This window comes from Bos mutus, chromosome 6, assembly GCF_027580195.1.
Source record: "Bos mutus isolate GX-2022 chromosome 6, NWIPB_WYAK_1.1, whole genome shotgun sequence".
Taxonomy (NCBI): Eukaryota; Metazoa; Chordata; class Mammalia; order Artiodactyla; family Bovidae; genus Bos; species Bos mutus.
In genome coordinates, this window is record NC_091622.1 from 115,954,072 (window position 1) to 115,976,578 (window position 22,507).

At 54.0% G+C, this 22,507-nt stretch overlaps 1 protein-coding gene across 2 annotated transcripts in view; it reads right to left on the minus strand.

The window, feature by feature from the left end:
• The window catches only part of PDE6B (phosphodiesterase 6B), a 33,005-nt gene that overhangs the window by 2,204 nt on the left and 8,294 nt on the right, over positions 1–22,507 (minus strand). The window contains exons 1-17 of one of the 2 annotated variants that reach the window (XM_070372845.1): positions 9,470–9,484; positions 9,308–9,382; positions 8,394–8,458; positions 7,550–7,616; positions 7,361–7,408; positions 6,491–6,640; positions 6,240–6,383; positions 5,856–5,921; positions 5,272–5,418; positions 4,110–4,217; positions 3,816–3,925; positions 3,613–3,700; positions 3,122–3,222; positions 2,779–2,886; positions 1,941–2,004; positions 1,548–1,622; positions 157–240 (exon numbers count right to left, since the gene is read on the minus strand). In XM_070372845.1, the coding sequence (XP_070228946.1) occupies positions 157–240; positions 1,548–1,622; positions 1,941–2,004; positions 2,779–2,886; positions 3,122–3,222; positions 3,613–3,700; positions 3,816–3,925; positions 4,110–4,217; positions 5,272–5,418; positions 5,856–5,921; positions 6,240–6,383; positions 6,491–6,640; positions 7,361–7,408; positions 7,550–7,616; positions 8,394–8,458; positions 9,308–9,382; positions 9,470–9,484 (1,515 nt within the window). Of the gene's footprint in view, positions 1–156; positions 241–1,547; positions 1,623–1,940; positions 2,005–2,778; positions 2,887–3,121; positions 3,223–3,612; positions 3,701–3,815; positions 3,926–4,109; positions 4,218–5,271; positions 5,419–5,855; positions 5,922–6,239; positions 6,384–6,490; positions 6,641–7,360; positions 7,409–7,549; positions 7,617–8,393; positions 8,459–9,307; positions 9,383–9,469; positions 9,611–22,507 lie in introns of those variants that run through there. The other variant, XM_070372844.1, reaches the window with a different exon arrangement.

Below are 22,507 nucleotides of genomic sequence, written 5' to 3' on the forward strand. Positions count from 1 at the left end.
TGATCCTTCTGAGGAACTGACAGGGAGGGGACCCCCTTGGGGTGAGGCTGACGGTTTTGAGTTTCAGTGCGGATTTGAGCGGGAAGGAGCCCCACAGCAGCCCCCGTCTCACCCTTCCCCTGCAAACCCAGCCAGGCCCTGGGCTGCCCTACTCACCTTGTACACAAACGTGCACACGAAGTCGATGAAGCCGACCTGTAGCTTGGGGAGCTCAGCTGCCTTGTTCCGGTCCATCATTGGCTTAAGGGGGAGCAGGGACACCGTGAGGCCTCCGACACCTCCCTGAGCCTCAGGACTCAGCTCCACCCCAACGTGATGAGCCTGTCCATGTAGGGCTCACCTTGGAAGGGAAACCCAGGAGCCCCCACTCCCCTCCAAGACACTGTGCCATTCTGGGGAGCTGCCCTAGGTGGTGCTGGGCCCCTGCCGCGCCAGCCCTGGTGTGGCGCTTGGAGCCAAGTTCCTCCAGCTCCCCCATGAGCTATCCATGGTCCTGACCCGAGACCTGGCCCCCAGCTCCTAAGGGGCAAAGCCCAGATACTCTGAAGGAGCTGATTTAGTGTCCAGCCTCTGGACTATCCCCCTGAGCTGCCTCCTGGCAGTCTCCTCCTCAAAGCTGCCCGTTGTCTGGAGCTCAGCGTGCTGGAGTGAGTCATGCAGGACCCTAGCGGTCTAGCCCAGGGAGACAGGCTGCCTGTCCTCCCATCAAGATGCCGGGTTGGTCAGGGCACCCTTTCCTGCAGTCTGCACCTGGCCCCCGGTCTTCGCAGCCCCATGCTCAGAGAGCTCGTCAGAGGCTGGAGTTGGCCTGTGAGACCAAACCTCCCTCCGTCTCTTCTGGTCATTGTTGGGCAGTGCTCGTGTCCTTATCCCCATGCAGGTACCAGTTCCGTCTAGCAACAGATTCCTGACCCCCACGTTGCTGACCCAAAGATCCTGGCATCCTGTGGGCCTGTGGGCAGATGGAGCTCCAGGTATACCAAGACTGCCTCCCTCTCTCACCTCCGCTCCTGTGAGGCCTGGTGACTGTGGGCGTGGGTCCAAGCCCCCGTGTCCTTCCAGTAGCGGGCAGTCCTGCTCCGCATACCACCCCAGCCCTGCTGCACACTCCCCACCTCGGCTACTCTCTCCACGGCCACAGCCATGCCCAGGTGAGCCCTGGACTCTGGCCACCACTCCCCCTCCCAGCACTCTTCCCATGGGCCAGGCCTGCCACACCCTGAGCCTCCCTGGAGCAGCTCGCAGCCACACAGGGGCTCACCCCAGAGCTGCCTGGGCCCACGGGGGCTTTCGGCCAGGAGCTGCAGCCTGGCTCTGCAGCTTTGGCAACAGCTTTCCACCTCTGCGGGGGATCACATCTTTACCCAATCCTTGTATTTCCACAACTTTACCCAGATCCAGGCTCACGTCACATGACCCCACAAAGTGAGAGTTAGGCCCCAGGATTCCAGAACCCCCGGGGGTCCCCAGTCTGGGCCCAGCCCCAAGGGCCCTGGGAGCTCCCAAGGGCCGGGACAGGTGTGGAGGATACTGGAGGCGACACTCACGATGGGCTGCTGATCCAGAACCGTCCTCTCCAAGTCCCCTTGCTCCCAGAACTCAGCTGCCACCAGCAGAGCAACCTGAAAGGCGCACAGAAGGCAAGCACCGGTGGGCTCAGCGCTTGCTCAGATACTGTCCTGAGATCCTGCCAGGACGGCCGGGGCCCTCAGCCTTCTGTGTCCCAGACTCTGGTGACCCAACTACTGAGGCTACACTGCTGTGGTGCCCAGGAGCGCAGCAGCCTCCTCCAGGGTGGCGGCTCTGGCTGGGCCCCAGAGCTGGGCAGCTGCCTTCGCCTCACCTTGCAGACAAGTGGGGCTGTTTCCCTCCCCCAGGCCCCACTTAGGTGCAACCCCATGGGGACTGGCAAGACGTCTGGGGACCCACATGACTCTGACCTTGCTCTGGACTTCCCAGGGCTTGGTGATGGCAGACAGGTCACACGCCGTCATCATCATGGCCCTGCGGGCAGATGGAGCTCCAGGTGCGCCCAGCCTGGCCTCCCTCCCTGCCCCACCCTGCAAGGCCTGGTGTCCCTGGGGGCACAGAGCCACGCGCCAGCGTCTGCAGTAGTGGGCGCCCCACCCTGTGCACCACTCCAGCCCTCCCCTGTCACCACAGGCCGCCAGGGATGAGTCAGCAAGCGTTTCCTGGGGGCCCATGATTTACACATAGCTCCTCATTGGGCCCGGAGAAGGCGAAGGCACCCCACTCCAGTACTCTTGCCTGGAAAATCCCATGGACGGAGGAGCCTGGTGGGCTGCAGTCCATGGGGTCACTAAGAGTTGGACACCGCTGAGCAACTTCACTTTCACTTTCACGCATTGGAGAAGGAAATGGCAACCCACTCCAGTGTTCTTGCCTGGAGAATCCCAGGGACAGGGGAGCCTGGTGGGCTGCCGTCTACGGGGTCGCACAGAGTCGGACACGACTGAAGCGACTCAGCAGCAGCAGCAGCGGCCACATTGGGCCACTGGGACAGGCCTGGGGCTGGACTAGTTCTGAATCTCCACTTTGCAGATGAAAGAGTGGAGGCTCATAACGTGAGCAAATTATTTAACGGTGGACTCGGGCTGTCTGGTCCCAAATCCTGCAGCCTCCCCGAAAGGAGAGTGGCTGGGGTGGGAGCATGGGCGCTGTCCGGAAGTGAGCTGCCCCGCTCTGGGCTCCCAGTCCCGCCCGCGGAGCTTTGCAGGAGGCGCTGCAATCGAGGGGCGGAGCCGCGCGCCTGCTCACATGACGATCTCCTTCCTTGTGGTCTCCAAGGACAGGTACTCCACCCAGCTCTTCCTGTCCTCGTAGTTCTTGGACTCATCCACAATCTTCTGGAACATCGTCCTTTTTCTGAACCCGAAGGACAAAGGGAGGGAGTCGACCCCTCCCCCCCACCCCCGCAGGACCCCGGCAACGTGTCCTCCTTGGTCTGAGCCCCACCCACCCTCCCAGAGAGGATCCGAGGCCAGAGTCCAGGCCTGGGGCGCCGGAGCGGGGCACGTCTGTCTGGGGCCCCAGGTACCCCTCTACCGGCTCCTTCCCAGCAGGGCCCCGGGGCGCCAGCGGGGCGGTGGGCGGCACCCACTTGAAGTAGAGCGCCAGGTCTGTGGCGATGATGGCGATGTCCATGAGGTGGATCACGTGCTCGTGCTGCCGCCGGTTCAGGTTCTGGTAGATGTTCAGGGTCTGCGGGGGTGCGGGGGGTGCTCCCGTCACAGCCGCGCCCCCTTCTGTGCCTGTCCCCCACTCCCTCCTGGAGGCCGTCCATCTGTCCTTCCCCATGTTGCTGGCCATCTTCTACCCAAGGGTCATGGGCCCCAGACACCGGTGGCCCCGTATTGCACTGGGGGGCATCTAACGCCCACCTTCCCTCAACACCCGGAATATGAGCCCCCGCCCTCAGGGGGCATTTCCAAACTGGAACCACCAGGGGTGCCATCGCCCCCATCGCTTCAAAGCCTGCCTCCCTTCTCCAGCCCAGAGCAATGTGGTGTGGTTGCTGGCGGTGGAGGTTCAGGGGAGTGGGCGCAGGTCAGCTGGCCAGGGCCTACGGGAGAGTGAGGGGAGGACACGGACCTCCTCGGAGAGCAGGAACTTCCCGAACTCCAGGTGGTGTCGCTCCAAAATCGAGGAGCCGTGGAGCTTGGCTAAAGGGTTCTGGGACCTGTCACAGAGGTTTGGCTAAGAACAAGCAGCGGGCAGAGGCCCCAGGGCAGCCTGTGTGCCCAGCACCCCAGGGAAGGGGCGGCACCCTCAGAGGGCCCAGGACCCACGCCTACTTCATCTGGTAGAGGTTGTTGGTGCCCCGATGGTCAATGTCATGGCACAGGCCGGCGGTCACCATGGCAAAGGCCTCCAGGTCCGTGTAGTAGCTCTTCAGCTTGCCTGTCTGCAGAGACAGGTGCCCAGATTCCTGCCCTGCCTGGCCCCCGGGGAGCTCAGTGGAGCCCGCCACCCCTCCCCAGCTTGGGTGCCTGCCACCCGCTTCCGGGCCCTTGAAGGCTGCACCTCCAGGCTCCTCCCAGCCCCGTCAAACAGGGTGCCCTCTCCCCACGCGCGCCCCGGCCACGCACCATGAGCAGCGTGAACATGGTCTGGGCCACGTTGAAGCCGTGGCGCCAGTTGTGGTAGGTGATTCTCCTGTAGCCCTTGCTCACGGAGAACAGGAACCGCACCAGGACCTGCGGGAGGTGAGACACGGGGTCCAGGCACCGCAGTGCCCGATCCCAGTGACGCATTTCCAGCTGACGGCAGTGTGAAAGGCTCACGTCCCTGCCCGTCCCACGGCCCTCCTGTCCACTGGCCTCCAGCTGCCTTCCTGGGTGGCACCTCGGGGTGGACGAGGGGTGGACGGGGCGGGGGGTGGAGGAGGGGTGGAAGGGGTGTGGACGGGAGGCATGGAAGAGGGGCGGGCAGGGGGCGGGTGGGGGGTGGAGGAGGGGCGCGTGGGGGGCGGGCCGGGGGGGTGCAGACGACCGTGGACACAGGGCGAATGAAGGGGGGACGAGGGGCGGATGTGGGTGGGCGGGGAGCGGACGGAAGCGGACGCGGGGCGGACGCGGGACGGACGCCGGGGGCAGGGAGCCGGAGGACCGGAGCTGAGGCCGAGAACACTTCCAACGTCCACAGGATGCCTGGGGCCTCCATCCTGTTGCCAAACCTCAGGTCGGGAAAGGACCCCAGGCGAGGGGCCTGGGATACTTTAGAAGAAAATGTCCATTTCAGCCGTGGGCGTCTGAGTGGGGCAGGATGTGTGGGCACCGGGGCACACAGTGGTGGAGAAAGAGGCGGTTGGTTGCTGAAGGTCCAGAGGCTTAGGGGCAGCAGGAGGGTGAGCCTTCTCCGGACGGGCAGTTGAGTTTGGATGATAGAACCCGGGCTCAACCACCGCTTCCACAGCCGTTTTTAGGGCCAGAAATTATCTGGAATTCTTGCGTTCTGTTAGTATTTTCTATAATGTGTTTATGTGTGTTTTCCCTTAGTTTTTACCCCTGCTGCTGCCCCGTGATGTGTGTGATCAGACTGCCTGCAGCCCCGTGGTATCACGCTCTCCGTCCGTCCGTCTGTCCAGCCACGTAGGCTCCACACACTTGCCGTGTGTGTTTTGCCAGCCTACACTGTCCATTCTGTGCAGACATGGCTTGCCCCCAGACTTCCTGCGGGAACTGGGATCCGGATCATCTCTCTGTGACCTCCTGGGAAATCTGGGACCCTGGATCACAAATGAGCCCTCACCTCCTGGGGGATCTGGAACTTTCGAACCACACCCAGCTCATAGTACATCTGGATACCGCATTTGACCAGCTCCAGTTCCGTGCACTCCAGGTCCGAGAAGTGGAACTCATAGATGTCGAACTTGGCAGGCCCCGGCAGCACTTCCTTCTGTGGGAGGGAAGGTGGGGCTGAGGGGCAGGCCCGCCGGAGCCCCGCCTGCTCCTCAGCTTCTCTCAGGGATCCTCTGTCCAGCCTCAGACACGCCAGGTGTCTCAACTTTGGCTGCAGCCTGAGGTGCTCTCAGCCCCTCCTGGTTCAACCCTTTCCTCTCCCCTTCTCCTGCCAGTGGCCCAGCAGCAAGAATTTGCCCGCTGGGCAAGTGAAGTTGTGAGGGAAATACAGATACACACATGCGTGGGCACACGCAGATATCGGCAAGGACCTGTGAATACACAGGCAGGTGGAAGGATACACGGACGCACACGATCACAGGGATGGGCGGGCGTATTCAGCACAGACACCGCAGGACCTCCCTCTGCCACCTGGGGTGGCACCTCCCCTCCCTCAGGGCTCCTCGGGCCCCCGGGGCGGGGCCAGACTCTGACCAGGATTTTCCCCAGCTCGTCCTCCTCGCAGTCGGCAGGCTCCTTCCCGAGGCGTTCTCTGGTTGGCTGGGAGAGAAGACGTGCTATGAGACGGTGATGGCGTCAACTGCACCCTTCGTGGCTGTGGGACTGAGTGATCCCTCGGGGAGCCCCAGCCGGAGCCTCTGGCCTCAGAAACGGTGGCGGCGGCCTCGGGCCGGCTCTTGTTCCCTCCACACCAGTCCAAGCTCTCTGCCTGGATGGTGATGGTGGAGCCCTCACACAGCACGACCAGAGGGGCTGGGGTCCCTGCTAGGGGCCTGCGGCCGGGCAGGGAGCCCCGGGCGGTGCGGTGTGTGCAGGTCTAGGCCACACCCCTGCTCCCCGTGGGAGAGCCGGACGCACCAGGATCAGCTGGATTTCCTCTCTGTCACATCTCACGTGGTACAGGACCATGTCTTGGGCGATGTCCTTGCGGTTCTCCAGCTTGTTCATCTTGTCGTAGGTGTCAGTGTTCAGCACCGACCAGCCCAGGAACTGTGTGAGAGACTGCAGGCACGCGTCACCCCCATGGGCGCCCCCGGGGCCGGCTCCCAGGCCTGGGTCCCACACCCCCCGGGGTCGTCTCCGGAACCCCGCCTGTGACAGGTGTTTACCTCCATCAGGACTTCATCCTGCTCATCGAAGGGCTTCCCGTCCTTCCTGTTGTAAAATGTCGCGACCCCCACGATCTCCTCCTTCTTGTTGACGATGGGCATGGAGAGGACGTTCTTGACGATCCACCCAGAGTCGTCCAGAGGCCCCTCCTGGTGGGAGAGTTGTTCAGAGCTGACCGCTGCCCTGGGTCTGACCCTGGCCTGGGCCTGCTTGTCACCCAGGGAGCATGAACCTCGCTTCTTCTGCCCTCAAAGGGCAGAGGCTGGGTCCCTGCTCCCATCTGGCGGCCCGCCATGCCCGCAAGCCAGCGGTGACCTCTTCCTGGAAGAGGGAAGACGTCCGCCAAGGTGCCTCACCGTGCGAGCGCTGCAGTCACATCGGTTCCCGCTCTTGGAGGCCGCCCCCACCCCGCCTGTCCCCGCGCTCGACTGAATGCTCTGCTGCTAAGTTCCCAATAATTGCCAAACAAGGGGCCTGGCGTTCCCCCGGGCCCCACAGACGGTGTGGTGGGTCCCCGCTCACATTCCGCTCATGGTTGGCCAGTGAAATATGGACCCTGGCCAGTTCCTGGAGGGGGCCCTGAAAGATAAAGCGCAGTTCCACCCGTCCACGTGACCTGGGCCTCCTCTGGAAAAGGGCCCACCCCGGTAGTGCGTCCCCAGAGGGAGCAGACGTGAACCCTCGCCGGGTGCAGCCGCAGCCACCCAAGCAGCAGACCTGTGTGCACGGAACATGCTGTGCTGCCCTTAGCCTGCGAGGTCTGAGGTTGTTTCTTAAGCAGCAAAAACGAATTCAGTCCATCATTTCTGAACCACAACACTTTTTTCCCTAAAGTACAGTACACATTCCATTAATGAATAGACAGATACCTGAAAATTGAACATTTCGTCGGCAGGGGCATTCATAATATTACAGATCTGAAAAAGGATCAGAAACACAATTTCACTTGAAGCGGCCAAATATAGAGTATGATTCTAAAATAGACTGTCCAGTCTGATGAGCTTCTACGTAGGCAAAGCTGGGGCACTTAGGCCTCTGGGAAGGGCTGGGGGACTCACAAAACCGCTTTCTGCCACGTAGGTTGGAAGGCCGCTGGCAAGGGCCCAGTGGTCAGCCGGGGGTGAGCTGTGGGGAGAGAAGCAAAGGGCGGTGGGCAGGCGCTCGGGTGTGTGTGCGCTGATTCCCTTCCCCGGGCTCTGGGTGGGTGTGGGAAGCTGGCAAAGACTTGAAGAAGGGGAGGGCAGGCCAGGGCTGGGTCTGGGGACACCTGAGCTGTGTTGTGCCTCCTTCTCTGCCCGTGAAGAGGCCCCCTCTTCCTGGGAGCCACAGGCTTCCCCCAGGCAGGCCTGGCTCTGGGTCCTGCTTGCTGCATGGGCCCCGCGGGGTGGGGTCCTGATGGGCTCTGGGGCTCGTACAGCTGTGCGGCTGTGGGGCTGGAAGTGGCCAGCTGCCGCCCCCTCTCTCCAGGCTGCCCTCAGCTCTGTTGGTTCTGCTGCCCGCTGGGCTGGTCCCTCCAGTCCCACCGCCCTCACCGCCCCCCGCACCCCCCGCCCCCGGCTGTGCAGTGTCAGGCCTCCCTGGAGACTCCGCCTGCGGGCTGGCCGGGTGAACCAAGATGAGACCCTAAGGGCCTCAAAGGCCAGTCGCTGCTGAGAGGGCCACCCGGACAGCTCTGCTGAGCCTTGAGTCCACATCAGTGTTCATGGGACGTCAGGCCTCCTCACAACCCCATGCATTTCCTCCCAGACCATTGAGTCAGTCTCTGTCCTGCCTCACCCCGCGGCACAGGGAGCGTCAAAGGGTGTGGGGGCGAGCCAGGGGCTGCGGACTCTGCCGTGACGGGCCCTCAGCTCCGTCCAGCCCGGGCCCTCGGGTAACACTTCTCAGAACCCTGACACTTACGGGATGACCTTGATGTCTTCCTTGCCGTGGAGGATGTAGTCTATGACTTTGTAGAAGAGGATTTCCTGAGAAGCAGACCGCAGAAGGCATGAGGGGCTCCCCGATGGGAACCCCACCACACACACCACACCCACACACATGATACACCACATAAGCCCACATAACGACACGCAGGCACACGCGTGGACTGTGCACATGTGTGGACCATCACTGACTGTCCTGGGACACACGTTTTTCTTCCCTCCAGCCACGTCCCCCACGCACAGACTGGCCCATATCTGTCACACAAGTGCGTGCAGCTGAGCCAGGCCTGTGTGTCCATCTTTCACAAACACACACACACACACCTGTCTCTCTCATATAACTGGGACAAGTTGTGGTCACAGCCGGCCTCTGTGCAGAGATTCCCACATGTACTTGGCGCACAGAACCCTTGGAGTCCCTGAGACAGCCTGTTGCCACCCCACTTGACAAGAGGGGAGATTGGGTCACGGCTCTGACGTGTGACCCCGGTTGGATGCACAACGTGTGGCTGAGGTATCTGCACACATCCCTACCCGACTCGCACCCCTACGTGGCCCCGCTTGGGCAGATGTTAGAGCGATTTAAGACGAGGGCAGCAGGTCTGCTCAGCCAGAGCAGATGTTGCTCAGTAAACCAGGCTGACAGCCCTCATGAGGACCAGGCCTGGCCCTTGGCCCCAGAGCACTGCAGGGGGCTGGCGCTAGGGAGACGTCCTCAGGGGCCTGCCGTCTGGAGCGGTCAGAGGGCCAGGCAGCCCTCCACCCTGTCCTCGCCTCGCCACAGCCTCCCGAGCCTTCCCTCCCACCCGGGTCAGCTGGGGCGACCCCTCCCCATGGTGGAGCTGGGCCAGGAAGCCGGGTGCAGGGCAGGCCGGTCACCCTGCGACTTACTCGGCCGTCAGGTGTGCGGGGGCCCGAGTACGCCTGGGCCTCTCCCATCAGCACGGGCCACACATCAAAGAATTCCTGGAAGAGAAGAGAAGGGAGCGGGGCACCAACTCAGCGGCAGAGCAGGACGAGGCGGCCAGGGGCCTGTGGGCTCCAGGGCCTCACCTTCTCCTTGGTCATGTCCAGGAGGCCCACCGAGTACCGGTCACAGTTCAGATAGGCCCGCACAGTGTAGAAGGCCTTGTGAAACTGCCTCTCGATGTCTGTCAGCTCCTCAAACACCTTGTTGGCCGACCACAGCAGCACCTGGGGGGTGACACACCACTGCGTCCGTGGCCACACACCCCCGTCTGCACAGCAGCACCCGAGTGAGGTCTGCCACACCCGAGACACACACTTTCACACACGCACACGGAGCCCGGGACGCAGACAGTGGTGCCTCTCCTGGCGTCTCTGCAGGGTGCCAGCGCCCGAGGTTTGATCCAGCATGTGGCCCTCGGCTCCCTGCCTCAGGGTCCCCGGAAGCTTCCTGGCAGGTAAGTTCTCCAGGCTTTGGCCACAGCCCCGCCACTCACTCCTCGGTGTTGGCCTCAGGCTGTGGTGGTGAGTGAATGAAAATTTAGATCAATTGCCATGAGCTTGAAAGGCAGAGCTCTGACCAGCCAGCCTTCCATAACTAGCCTGTGAGAAGCTGGGGCTTGAGGACACGAATTTGTTGTTTTCGGGACGTCAGGCACTTTTGTGGTCTCTGCAAAGCAAGTTGAGAGCGAGAATGCACTGACACGCTCTAGGAGGGCCTAGCCAGACCCTGCCCGGGACATCAGCCCCCAACCAGGCCGGCTGCTGTGCAGGGTCAGCCTCCCGCCCCCCGCCCCCCACCCCCACCCCCGACCTCTTCAGCAGCGCCCCAGGCCGGACCCTCTAGGCCCCACCCCTTCACACACACTCACCGCCTCCCCGCCTTCTGATCTGTAAGGAGGGAGGCCTGGTGCCCGGTCCCTCCTCCTCCACCACGAGGAGCCAGCCTCCTTGCCTGGCTCCCTTCCTGCCAGTTTGTGAGCATGTGTGACAATGTGTGCATCTGAGAGTGACTGTGTGCACGTCAGTCACCTGTGCCTCTACCCCAGAGGCCTTCTGAGCTCTTTGGTACCAGTCCTGGTGAGAGCAGAACCCATGTCACAAATGTTGAGGGGTGGGCGGTCGGGTGCCCAGGTATGTCATGGACAGCTGAGTTGGGGGTGGGGTGTCTGGGCTGCAAGCCTAATTTTTGAGCCATCTGAGTACTTCAGTCCCAAAACCTGTCCTCTAGGAGAGGGATGGAGTGAGGAGGAAAGGGCGCGGGCATCACAGTGCAGCCTCTAGGGGAGACCTCACTCCAACTCCACCTTGCCCCTCCAGTGCCACAGCCGGACCAAGGGTCAGTCCCCACACTGGACGCTGCTCTGAAGCAGGCTATCTTGGCCTCAAGGAAATGGATGCTCAGCGGATCAGGCAGCGTGTCCACAGTGGTTTGAAGCCAGGTGTGAGGCCCACCCCAGGCCTCTACCTTCCCCTTCTTCCTTTTTCTCTCTGACTTGAGTCTGGGGTACCGTCTGATGGGATGAAGGCATCTTATGGGTTACCTGGAGCCACTGCCATACCAGGTTTTAGAGCGTTCCAGCCCCCAGCCAACACCCCGATCCCCCAGCCAGAAGGTCCTCAGCCCCCAGCCAACACCCCGATCCCTTCTGGAACTGCCCCACTGACTGCTGAGTGTTCTAGAACTTTGTCTAAATGGATTCATGCAGTGCCTGTCCCACGCCCGCCCCCCTCTGCCTGTCCCACATCTGTCTGGGGCGGCTCTTCCCAGACCAGTCTACCCTCCTGCCTCTGTGGGCCCTTGGACTGCTTGTCTCGACTGCTGCAAACTGTGCTGTCTCGGTGGTGCCCCTGGAGCCCCTTCTCTGTCTGAGTGACCAGGAGCCTGTGGTTGGCAGGAGCTGCCGTGTAGCCCTTCACAGATTCATCAGGGGCGCTCCTCTTTAATGTTCCAAGATGAAATCTGGGAAGGGCCACTTGGTGACCCTGGAAGTGAGGGGCATCCAGCTGCATCTGGGGACAGATAATGCAGAGGCCTGTGCTGCCCCTGGGGTGGGGAGGCTGGCCTGTGAGGCCTAAGCTCATGCTCATACTATGGGGGGGATATCAGGCCGCTGGGAGGGCAGGGGGCAGATGGGAAAGGTGACCCAGAGGCCCTGGGCAGCTTGAGCTCCCAAGGCCCTTATTTAGGGGCAAGTTCTTGAATCTTAAAGAATTTTGAGAATCACTTGTTAAACACAGCCATTATTCAAGTTAAATAATGTTAACTTAAAAATTAAGAAAATTAGGGAATTCCCTAGCTGCTCACTGGTTGGGACTCTGTACTGTCAGTGCTGAGGGTTTGGGTTTGATCCCCGATCAGGGAACTAAGATCCCACAGGCCACATGGCCAAAGAACGGAAAGAAAAAAAAAAGAAATTACATTAAGGCAAAAATAAAAAATATGCAAATGCATGTTTCCCCGTTTCACTACAGGTGACTGTTATCCGTATGCTTATGGCTTCTGACAGTGGAAAGAAGGGTTACCCTATGATACTTCTCCCAGCCATGTGTCCAGCAACATCAGAGTGGGAGCTGCAGGGACAGGAATCAGCCTGCACTGCCCAGGGGGGGCGAGCCCGCCCCACCTTGCTGCTCCCACTCACATGTCCTGACTTCCAAACACTTCCGCATGTTCACAGATCAGGAATACGAGTAGCTCTGAGCCTGGGTGCTCTTTATGTAGCCTTGTGAGTTGGGGCACCTCCCACCTCATCCTGGGAGCGGCAGTGCACATGCTCTGTTTTTATACCAGCCAATGGGTTGTGGACAGAAGCATGGTCTGGGCAGCGTGGAGCCAAAGTTCTGTACCCCTGGGGCCTCTCGTCCAGCTGGTGCTGCAACATGGGCCGTGGGAACCGAAGCTACAGCTGGCCAGTCAGCCTCACGCAGCAGATCTGAAATTCCCACATCCCAGGGCCAAGTCTATGGTTTCTTTGTTGTTTCTCTTGCCTCCGACTAAAGTGGCCAAGACACCTTCAAAAAGGGGTTGATGGGAGCCCCTGAGGCAGAGTCCATGGGAAGAATGACCAGGGCTGATCGACAGTGATTCTTGACCAGGGAGGGGACCTAGGACCCAGGAGGATTGCTAAGATCTGTGCGAGGGAGGGGCAGGCCCTGTGCAGAGAAGCGCTTTAATTTGCAATTGGGGCTCCCCTACAGCGTGAGGAAGAAGTGGGCACCAGACTGAATCGCAGGCAATGCGGGAGCCAGGCTTTGTTCATTTCAGTCTTTTCTTTTCAAAGAGAGCTGTGAGGTAGAGCTGTGAAGTAATTAGAGTTCTTTAAAATGCTGTTCAGAGTGTAAGGTCTCAGAGGTGGCTTTCTACTGGGGTTAGGCGACATCTGAGTGGAAATCAAAGTATTTAATTGAGACATGAACACCCATTGTTGGAAGTCCCCTTTATAATTCTCACATCTGTACATGAATGTGGTCTGAAGAGCTGGAAACATCGGGTCTCTGGATGGTCGTGTTTCCTAAGTGTCAGGGATTCATTTGCTGGAATGATATTTATTGCCTGCCTTAGGACTGGTATAACTGGATGATAGAACAGACAAAAATCCTTGACTCTTAGATTCATCTTCTAATGCGGGGAGTGTAGGCTAGAACATAAACAAACAAAGCAACCAGATGGCTTGTCAGGGGGAAATGAGCAAATGCAGGGGGTCCAGCAGGTGGAGGTCGACGGAGGGGGGAGATGCAGGGCTAGAGTGAGGAGGTGCTCAGGTCAGGGGAGACCTGTCTACAAAGGAGCCATGGGATGTGTGGGGCAGTGTTCTTGGCAGAGGGACCAGCAAGTCCATAAGCCCTTGAGAGGAGCATGGCTGGGGCAGGGTGGTGCAGTACGGAGAGGTGGGCAGGGGCTGCAGGAGAGGCCCTGAGGGCCCCCCAGTGATAGGACCTAAGTTTTCAAAGTGTGGCTCTGACTGAGTTGAGTTGGGGTGGCTAATGAGAGAGGCAGAAGGAGCGGGACCCTGAGACAGTATGCAGGAAGAGGAGCTGAAAAGTGAGGGTATCCAAAGCAAGGGCTAGGGGCTCAGAACATGACAGGCAGAAAATTAGAAACTTGGCTTCTCCAGAGATCCAACTTCCCTGGAAGGAACACAGCCCCTGGGTGAGATCTGCTGGGGGAAGGTATGTGTGGTGGGGCAGAGTCCAGAAGATGCTCCCAGGCTTGCCTCCCATGCCCACACCTGGGCTGTGTGGGGTGGGTTTGAATCTTGGCCTGAGGCCACTGCTTGAAGCTGCAGATAAGAATCTGGGGAAATGTCCTCACAGCAGTTAGGTTAAGGGGCCTGGTTGAGAGGAAGCTGAGAGAAAGGCAGCCTCAAAGCCAGGGTAGGATGAAAGCCACTCAGAACCCCTCCCAGGGGGGACGGCCAGGCCTCACCAAGGGCAGAGGAGCATGTGGTGAGCATATGGGAAGAAATAAGGGCTGGAATTTAATGAAATACTTGAATACTACCATCCAGGAGGTTCAACACACACCAGATGGGATGAATTCAAAGACACCCAGACTATAATCAAGCTGTTGAAAGATGGAGAGACTCTTGAAAACAATGAGAGAAGAGAATCATCACACACAGGGGATCCTCACTAAGTGTATCAGCAGATTTCTCATCTGCTCTCATTTCAGCACAGAATCTGCTGAAACTTTGGGGACTAGAAGGCAGTGACCTGGTGTATGGTGGTTTAGTTGCTAAGTCATGTCCGACTCTTGCAACCCCATGGACTGTAGCCTGCCAGTCTCCTCTGTCCGCGGGATTCTCCAGGCAACTCCACTCCACTGGAGTGGGTTGCCATTTCCTTCTCCAGGGGATCTTCCCATCCCAGAAATCGAGCCTGGGTCTCCTGCATTGCAGGCAGATTATTTACTGATTGAGCTGGTCTTCCCAATCCAGGCATCAAACCCAGCTCTCCCATGTTGCAGGCGGATTCTTTACCAACTGGGCCACCAGGGAAGCCCAGTCTGGTGTATTCAAAGTGCTAAAATTAAAAAAAACAAAAACCTGTCAATTAAGAATCTTGTATCTGGGAAAACTGCCCTTTAAGAGTGAGGGAGAAATTAAGACATCTCCAGAAAAACAAACGTTGAGGGAATAAATGACCACTACAATTTCGCAGCAAGAAATGCCCTCCAGGTAAAATGAAAGGACCTCAGAACTAGAATTATTATAACAATGAAAACTAAAATATTGCTGAAATAAATTAGAGAAGACATAAATAGTTAGAAAGACATTCTTTGCTTATGAAGTAGAAGACTCAATGTTGTTACAATGTCAGTACTACCCAAAGTAACCTACAAGTTCAATTAATCCCTATCAAAATCTCAATGGTGCTTTTGCAGAAGTATAAAAACACATTCTGGAGTTATATAGCAGCTCAAGGGATCGTGAATAGTTAAAACAATCTTGAGAACAACTAAAGCTGGAGGACTCATATTACCTGATTTGAACACATACTACAAACCTACGTTAATCAAAACATGATACTGGCATAAAGACAGCCATATAGACCAATGGAAAGCTTACAGAGTCCAAAAATAAACCCTGGCATGTATTATTTTTGACAAAAATAATCCAAGACCATTCAATGGGGAAAGAGTTCAGTTCAGTTCAGTTCAGTCACTCAGTTGTGTCTGACTCTTCGCAACCCCATGAACTGCAGCACGCCAGGCCTCCCTATCCATCACCAACTCCCGGAGTTCACTCAAACTCATGTCCATTGAGTCGGTGATGCCATCCAGCCATCTCATCCTCTGTCGTCCCCTTTTCCTCCTGCCTCCGATCCCACCCAGCATCAGAGTCTTTTCCAATGAGTCAACTCTTCGCATGAGGTGGCCAAAGTTCTGGAGTTTCAGCTTTAGCATCATTCCTTCCAAAGAACACCCAGGGCTGATCTCCTTTAGAACGGACTGGTTGGATCTCCTTGCGAAAGAGTAGTCTTTTCAACAAATGGTGCCAGGAAAACTGGATATCCATAAGCAAAATGATGAAGTTGGACCCTTACCTCACATCATAAGCAAAAATAAACTCAAAATGGATTAAGACTTAAAAGTAAGATCTGAAACTATGAACTTAGAAGAAAATACAGAAAAAAAGCTTCCTGACATTGGATTTGGCAATGATTGCTTCAGTTCAGTCACTCAGTCGTGTCCGACTCTTTGCGACCCCATGAACCGCAGCACGCCAGGCCTCCCTGTCCATCACCAACTCTCAGAGTCCACCCAAACCCATGTCCATTGAGTTGGTGATGCCATTGAACCATTTCATCCTCTGTCATCCCCTTCTCCTCCTGCCCTCAATCTTTCCCAGCATCAGGGTCTTTTCAAATGAGTCAACTCTTCACATTTGGTGGCCAAAGTATTGGGGTTTCAGCTTCAACATCAGTCCTTCCAGTGAACACCCAGGACTGATCTCCTTTAGGATGGACTGGTTGGATCTCCTTGCAGTCCAAGGGACTCTCAAGAGTCTTCTTGCTTTTAACTGATTGCTTAGATATAACATTATGACTGACAACAAAAGAAAAAATAGGCAAACTGGACTTCCTGAAAATTAAAAACCTTTGTGCATTGAAAGACACCATTAACAGAGTCAAAAGGGAGGGAGAAAATATCTCCACAACAGGAGAAAATATTTGCAAATCACACATCTGGTAAGAGATTAATACAAAGATTATGTAGAGAACTACTAAAATTCAACAACAAAAACAAACAGCCAGATTAAAAAATGGGCAAAGAACCTGAATAGACATTTCTCCAAAGAAGAAATACAAATGGCCAATAAACATGAAAAGATGATCAATATCAGTAATCATTAGTTAGTTAGTTCAGTCACTCAGTCTTCTCCGACTCTTTGCGACCCCATGAACTGCAGCATGCCAGGCCTCCCTGTCCATCACCAACTCCCGGAGTTCACTCAAACTCATGTCCATTGAGTCGGTGATGCCATCCAGCCATCTCATCCTCTGTCGTCCCCTTTTCCTCCTGCCTCCGATCCCACCCAGCATCAGAGTCTTTTCCAATGAGTCAACTCTTCGCTTGAGGTGGCCAAAGTACTGGAGTTTCAGCTTTAGCATCATTCCTTCCAAAGAACACCCAGGGCTGATCTCCTTTAGAACGGACTGGTTGGATCTCCTTGCAAAGAGTAGTCTTTTCAACAAATGGTGCCAGGAAAACTGGATATCCATAAGCAAAATGATGAAGTTGGACCCTTACCTCACATCATAAGCAAAAATAAACTCAAAATGGATTAAGACTTAAAAGTAAGATCTAAAACTATGAACTTAGAAGAAAATACAGAAAAAAAGCTTCCTGACATTGGATTTGGCAATGATTGCTTCAGTTCAGTCACTCAGTCGTGTCCGACTCTTTGTGACCCCATGAACCGCAGCACACCAGGCCTCCTGTCCATCACCAACTCTCAGAGTCCACCCAAACCCATGTCCATTGAGTTGGTGATGCCATTGAACCATTTCATCCTCTGTCATCCCCTTCTCCTCCTGCCCTCAATCTTTCCCAGCATCAGGGTCTTTTCAAATGAGTCAACTCTTCACATTTGGTGGCCAAAGTATTGGGGTTTCAGCTTCAACATCAGTCCTTCCAGTGAACACCCAGGACTGATCTCCTTTAGGATGGACTGGTTGGATCTCCTTGCAGTCCAAGGGACTCTCAAGAGTCTTCTTGCTTTTAACTGATTGCTTAGATATAACATTATGACTGACAACAAAAGAAAAAATAGGCAAACTGGACTTCCTGAAAATTAAAAACCTTTGTGCATTGAAAGACACCATTAACAGAGTCAAAAGGGAGGGAGAAAATATCTCCACAACAGGAGAAAATATTTGCAAATCACACATCTGGTAAGAGATTAATACAAAGATTATGTAGAGAACTACTAAAATTCAACAACAAAAACAAACAGCCAGATTAAAAAATGGGCAAAGAACCTGAATAGACATTTCTCCAAAGAAGAAATACAAATGGCCAATAAACATGAAAAGATGATCAATATCAGTAATCATTAGTTAGTTAGTTCAGTCACTCAGTCTTCTCCGACTCTTTGCGACCCCATGAACTGCAGCACGCCAGGCCTCCCTGTCCATCACCAACTCCTAGAGTTCATTCAGACTCACGTCCATTGAGTCAGTGATGCCATCCAGCCATCTCATCCTCTGCTGTCCCCTTCTCCTCCTGCCCCCAATCCCTCCCAGCATCAGAGTCTTTTCCAATGAGTCAACACTTCCCTTGAGGTGGCCAAAGTACTGGAGTTTCAGCTTTAGCATCATTCCTTCCAAAGAACACCCAGGGCTGATCTCCTTCAGAATGGACTGGTTGGATCTCCTTGCAGTCCAAGGGACACTCAAGAGTCTTCTCCAACACCACAGTTCAAAAGCATCAATTCTTCGGTGCTCAGCTTTCTTCACAGTCCAACTCTCACATCCATACATGACTACTGGAAAAACCATAGCCTTGACTAGACAGACCTTTGTTGGCAAAGTAATGTCTCTGCTTTTGAATATGCTGTCTAGGTTGGTCATAACTTTCCTTCCAAGGAGTAAGCATCTTTTAATTTCATGGCTGCAGTCACCATCTCCAGTGATTTTGGAGTCCCCCAAAAATAAAGTCAGCCACTGTTTCCACTGTTTCCCCATCTATTTCCCATGAAGTGATGGGACCAGATGCCATGATCTTCGTTTTCTGAATGTTGAGCTTTAAGCCAACTTTTTCACTCTCCTCTTTCACTTTCATCAAGAGGCTTTTTAGTTCCTCTTCACTTTCTGCCATAAGGGTGGTGTCATCTGCATATCTGAGGTTATTGATATTTCTTCCGGCAATCTTGATTCTAGCTTGTGCTTCTTCCAGCCCAGCATTTTGCATGATGTACTCTGCATATAAGTTAAATAAGCAGGGTGACAATATACAGCCTTGACGTACTCCTTTTCCTATTTGGAACCAGTCTGTTGTTCCATGTCCAGTTCTAACTGTTGTTTCCTGACATGCATACAGGTTTCTCAAGAGGCAGGTCAGGTGGTCTGGTATTCCCATCTCTTTCAGAATTTTCCACAGTTTATTGTGATCCACACAGTCAAAGGCTTTGGCATAGTCAATAAAGCAGAAATAGATGTTTTTCTGGAACTCTCTTGTTTTTTCCATGTTCCAGCAGATGTTGGCAATTTGATCTCTGGTTCCTCTGCCTTTTCTAAAACCAGCTTGAACATCTGGAAGTTCATGGTTCACGTATTGCTGAAGCCTGGCTTGGAGAATTTTGAGCATTACTTTACTAGCGTGTGAGATGAGTGCAATTGTGTGGTAGTTTGAGCATTCTTTGGCATTGCCTTTTTTTGGGATTGGAATGAAAACTGCCCTTTTCCAGTCCTGTGGCCACTGCTGAGTTTTCCAAATTTGCTGGCATATTGAGTGCAGCACTTTCACAGCATCATCTTTCAGGATTTGAAATAGCTCAACTGGAATTATCACCTCCACTAGCTTTGTTCGTAGTGATGCTGTCTAAGGCCCACTTGACTTCACATTCCAGAATGTCTGGCTCTAGGCCAGTGATCACACCATTGTGATTATCTTGGTCGTGAAGATCTTTTTTGTACAGTTCTTCTGTGTATTCCTGCCACCTCTTCTTAATATCTACTGCTTCTGTTAGGTCCATACCATTTCTGTCCTTTATCGAGCCCATCTTTGCATGAAATGTTCCCTTGGTATCTCTAATTTTCTTGAAGAGATCTCTAGTCTTTCCCAGTCTGTTGTTTTCCTCTATTTCTTTGCATTGGTCGCTGAGGAAGGCTTTCTTATCTCTTCTTGCTATTTTTTGGAACTCTGCATTCAGATGCTTCTTTCTTTTTCTCCTTTGCTTTTCGCTTCTCTTTTCATAGCTATTTGTAAGGCCTCTCCAGACAGCCATTTTGCTTTTCTGCATTTGGGGAACGCGGATCAGAACCACAATCACAACCAACACCTGTGAGGATGACTACTGTTCAAACCAAAACAGAAAACGAGTGTTGGCAAGGAAGTGGGGAGACTGGGACCCTTTTGCACTGTTGGTGGGAACGGAAAATGGCACAGACACTTTGGAAAACAATATGGAGGTTTTTAAAAAAATTTATACGGAATTACCATAGGATACAACGTTTCCACTTCTGGTCATATACTTAAAAGCATCGGAAGCTGGATTTCAAAGAGGTACCTGTGCACCCATGTTCACAGCAGCATTATTCATAATAGCTAAAGTGCTGGAGCAACAGAAGTGTCCATCAACAGATGAACAGAGAAGCAAAATTGTGGTGTATACACACAACGGTATACTGCTGCTGCTAAGTCGCTTCGGTCGTGTCTGACTCTGTGCGACCCCATGGACCCCTGGTGGGCTCACCAGGCTCCCCGGTCCCTGGGATTCTCCAGGCAAGAACACTGGAGTGGGTCGCTGTTGCCTTCTCCAATGCGTGAAAGTGAAAAGTGAAAGGGAAGTCGCTCAGTCGTGTCTGACTCTTAGCAACCCCACGGACTGCAGCCTACCAGGCTCCTCCGTCCATGGGATTTTCCAGGCAAGAGTACTGGAGCCGGGTGCCATTGCCTTCTCCGACAATGGTATACTATTCAGCCCTAAAAAGGAATAAAAGTCTGAACATGCTCCACCATGGATGAACCTCGAGGACATTATGCTCGGTGCAATAAGCTAATCACAAAAAGACAAATACTATAGGATCCCACTTATATGAGCTAAAATCATAGAAACAGAGAACAGAATGTGGTTTCCAGGGGCTGGGATGGGGGATCTGGGGAGTTGGTGTTTAAAGAGGATAGAGTTCCAATTTGGGAATCTGTACAGAGTTCTGAAGATGGATGGTGGTGGTGGTTGCCTGATATGAATGTACTTAATGCCGCTGAACTGTCGATTAAAAATGATTAAGATAGTCGCACACACACCCTGCAGCCCTCACCCCAAATTTTGTCTTCCTTTTCTGGGGACTGGTGATGACTATTCTGTTAGGCCTCCTGTTTGGCCCCTGTTTCATCTCTGACAGGGTCGAGTAGTTTCAGATTAAATTGCTGTTACTACAAGGATACAGCATACACAATTCTGATACAGAATTCAGATACAGAAACCTGTATACAGATACAGAATACCTCATCAAGTTAGATCGGGTAGAGAGAGACTTCTGCTCTGCTAGGCAGGACTATGCCCACACACAGCAGGAAGTCGTTACAGAAGGAAGAGACCTCCGCCCCAGTTCCCAAAAAGTATCTTGAGTATGAAGTCTCTCGGGGGGAACTGTTGAGGGAAGCACACTGACTGAAACCACCCACCCCGGCCAAGCACCACAGTCACCATGCACATGAGTTATTTTATGACAGGAGGTCCTGGTAATGAACACAGAACTAACAGGCCACAACTGGAATTCCACCATGTGTCTGAGCCCCTCTCAGAACCCTTCCTGCTGGCATCCGTCCTGGCTGAGCAATGCGCGCACCACCAGGGAGAACTCTAAGTCACAGTGATTGGCCAAAGACAACCTGGAAACTACCCCTCCCCACAGAACCCGAGACTGAGAGCCACGTGGTGGAGCAGTCCTCCTGCTTTCCCTTACCCTGCTGCTCTCTGCGGGTGCCCTTTCCCAACAAATTCTCTTGCTTTGTCAAAAAAAACGTGTAACAAATTGGCCCCATGCTGTCTTTACACGTTAAGTCCAAACATTCAAGAAGAGCATAACATTACTATGGGCATCCCGTCTGTTACCAAAACCAGTAACGTGATTGTAGAGAAATAATCATAATGTAATCCACTGTCACTCAAAAAACAGAACAAAACAAACAAACAAGCAAACTATGATTGAGGTAGTAATTTTTTTATGTGTATTTTATCACAAGGAAAATAATTGCGAAAAAAGTAAAAGAATGGAAAAATATATACCATGCTAACACCAATCAAAAGAAAACTGAGGGAGCTATGTTAAGTTTCTACAAAGCAGAAGATAAGATTTTTCTTCTGCAGAAGAAAAATTATCAGGAGTAAAGAGGGACAGCACAAGCTGGAATCAAGATTGCCTGAAGAAATATCAGTAACCTCAGATATGCAGATGACACCACCCTTATGGCAGAAGGGGAAGAGGAACTAAAAAGCCTCTTGATGAAAGTGAAAGAGGAGAGAGAAAAAGTTGGCTTAAAGCTCAACATTCAGAAAACGAAGATCATGGCATCTGGTCCCATCACTTCATGGGAAATAGATGGGGAAACAGTGGAAACAGTGGCTGACTTTATTTTTGGGGGACTCCAAAATCACTGGAGATGGTGACTGCAGCCATGAAATTAAAAGATGCTTACTCCTTGGAAGGAAAGTTATGACCAACCTAGATAGCATATTCAAAAGCAGAGACATTGCCAACAAAGGTCCGTCTAGTCAAGGCTATGGTTTTTCCGGTGGTCATGTATGGATGTGAGAGTTGGACTGTGAAGAAAGCTGAGCGCCAAAGAATTGATGCTTTTGAACTGTGGTTTGGAGGAGACTCTTGAGAGTCCCTTGGACTGCAAGGAGATCCAACCAGTCCATTCTGAAGGAGATCAGCCCTGGGATTTCTTTGGAAGGAATGATGCTAAAGCTGAAACTCCAGTACTTTGGCCACCTCAAGGGAAGTGTTGACTCATTGGAAAAGACTCTGATGCTGGGAGGGATTGGGGGCAGGAGGGGAAGGAGACGGCAGAGGATGAGATGGCTGGATGGCATCACTGACTGGATGGACATGAGTTTGAGTGAACTCCGGGAGTTGGTGATGGACAGGGAGGCCTGGCGTGCTGCGATTCATGGGGTTGTGAAGAGTCGGACACGACTGAGCGACTGAACTGAACTGAACTGAAAGAGGGGCATTACATAATGATAAAGCGGTCATTTCTCCAAGGAGTCATTAATCCTTAATGTGTATACACCTAACAGCAGGGCATCAGATTGCATAAAGCAAAAACTAATGGAACTGCAAGACACATGGATAAGTCCAGTATTATAGTTGGAGACTTCAGTGTTCTTTTTTCAGTTAATTGATAGATCCTGCAGGCAGAAACTCAGCAAGAAAATAGTTGAACTA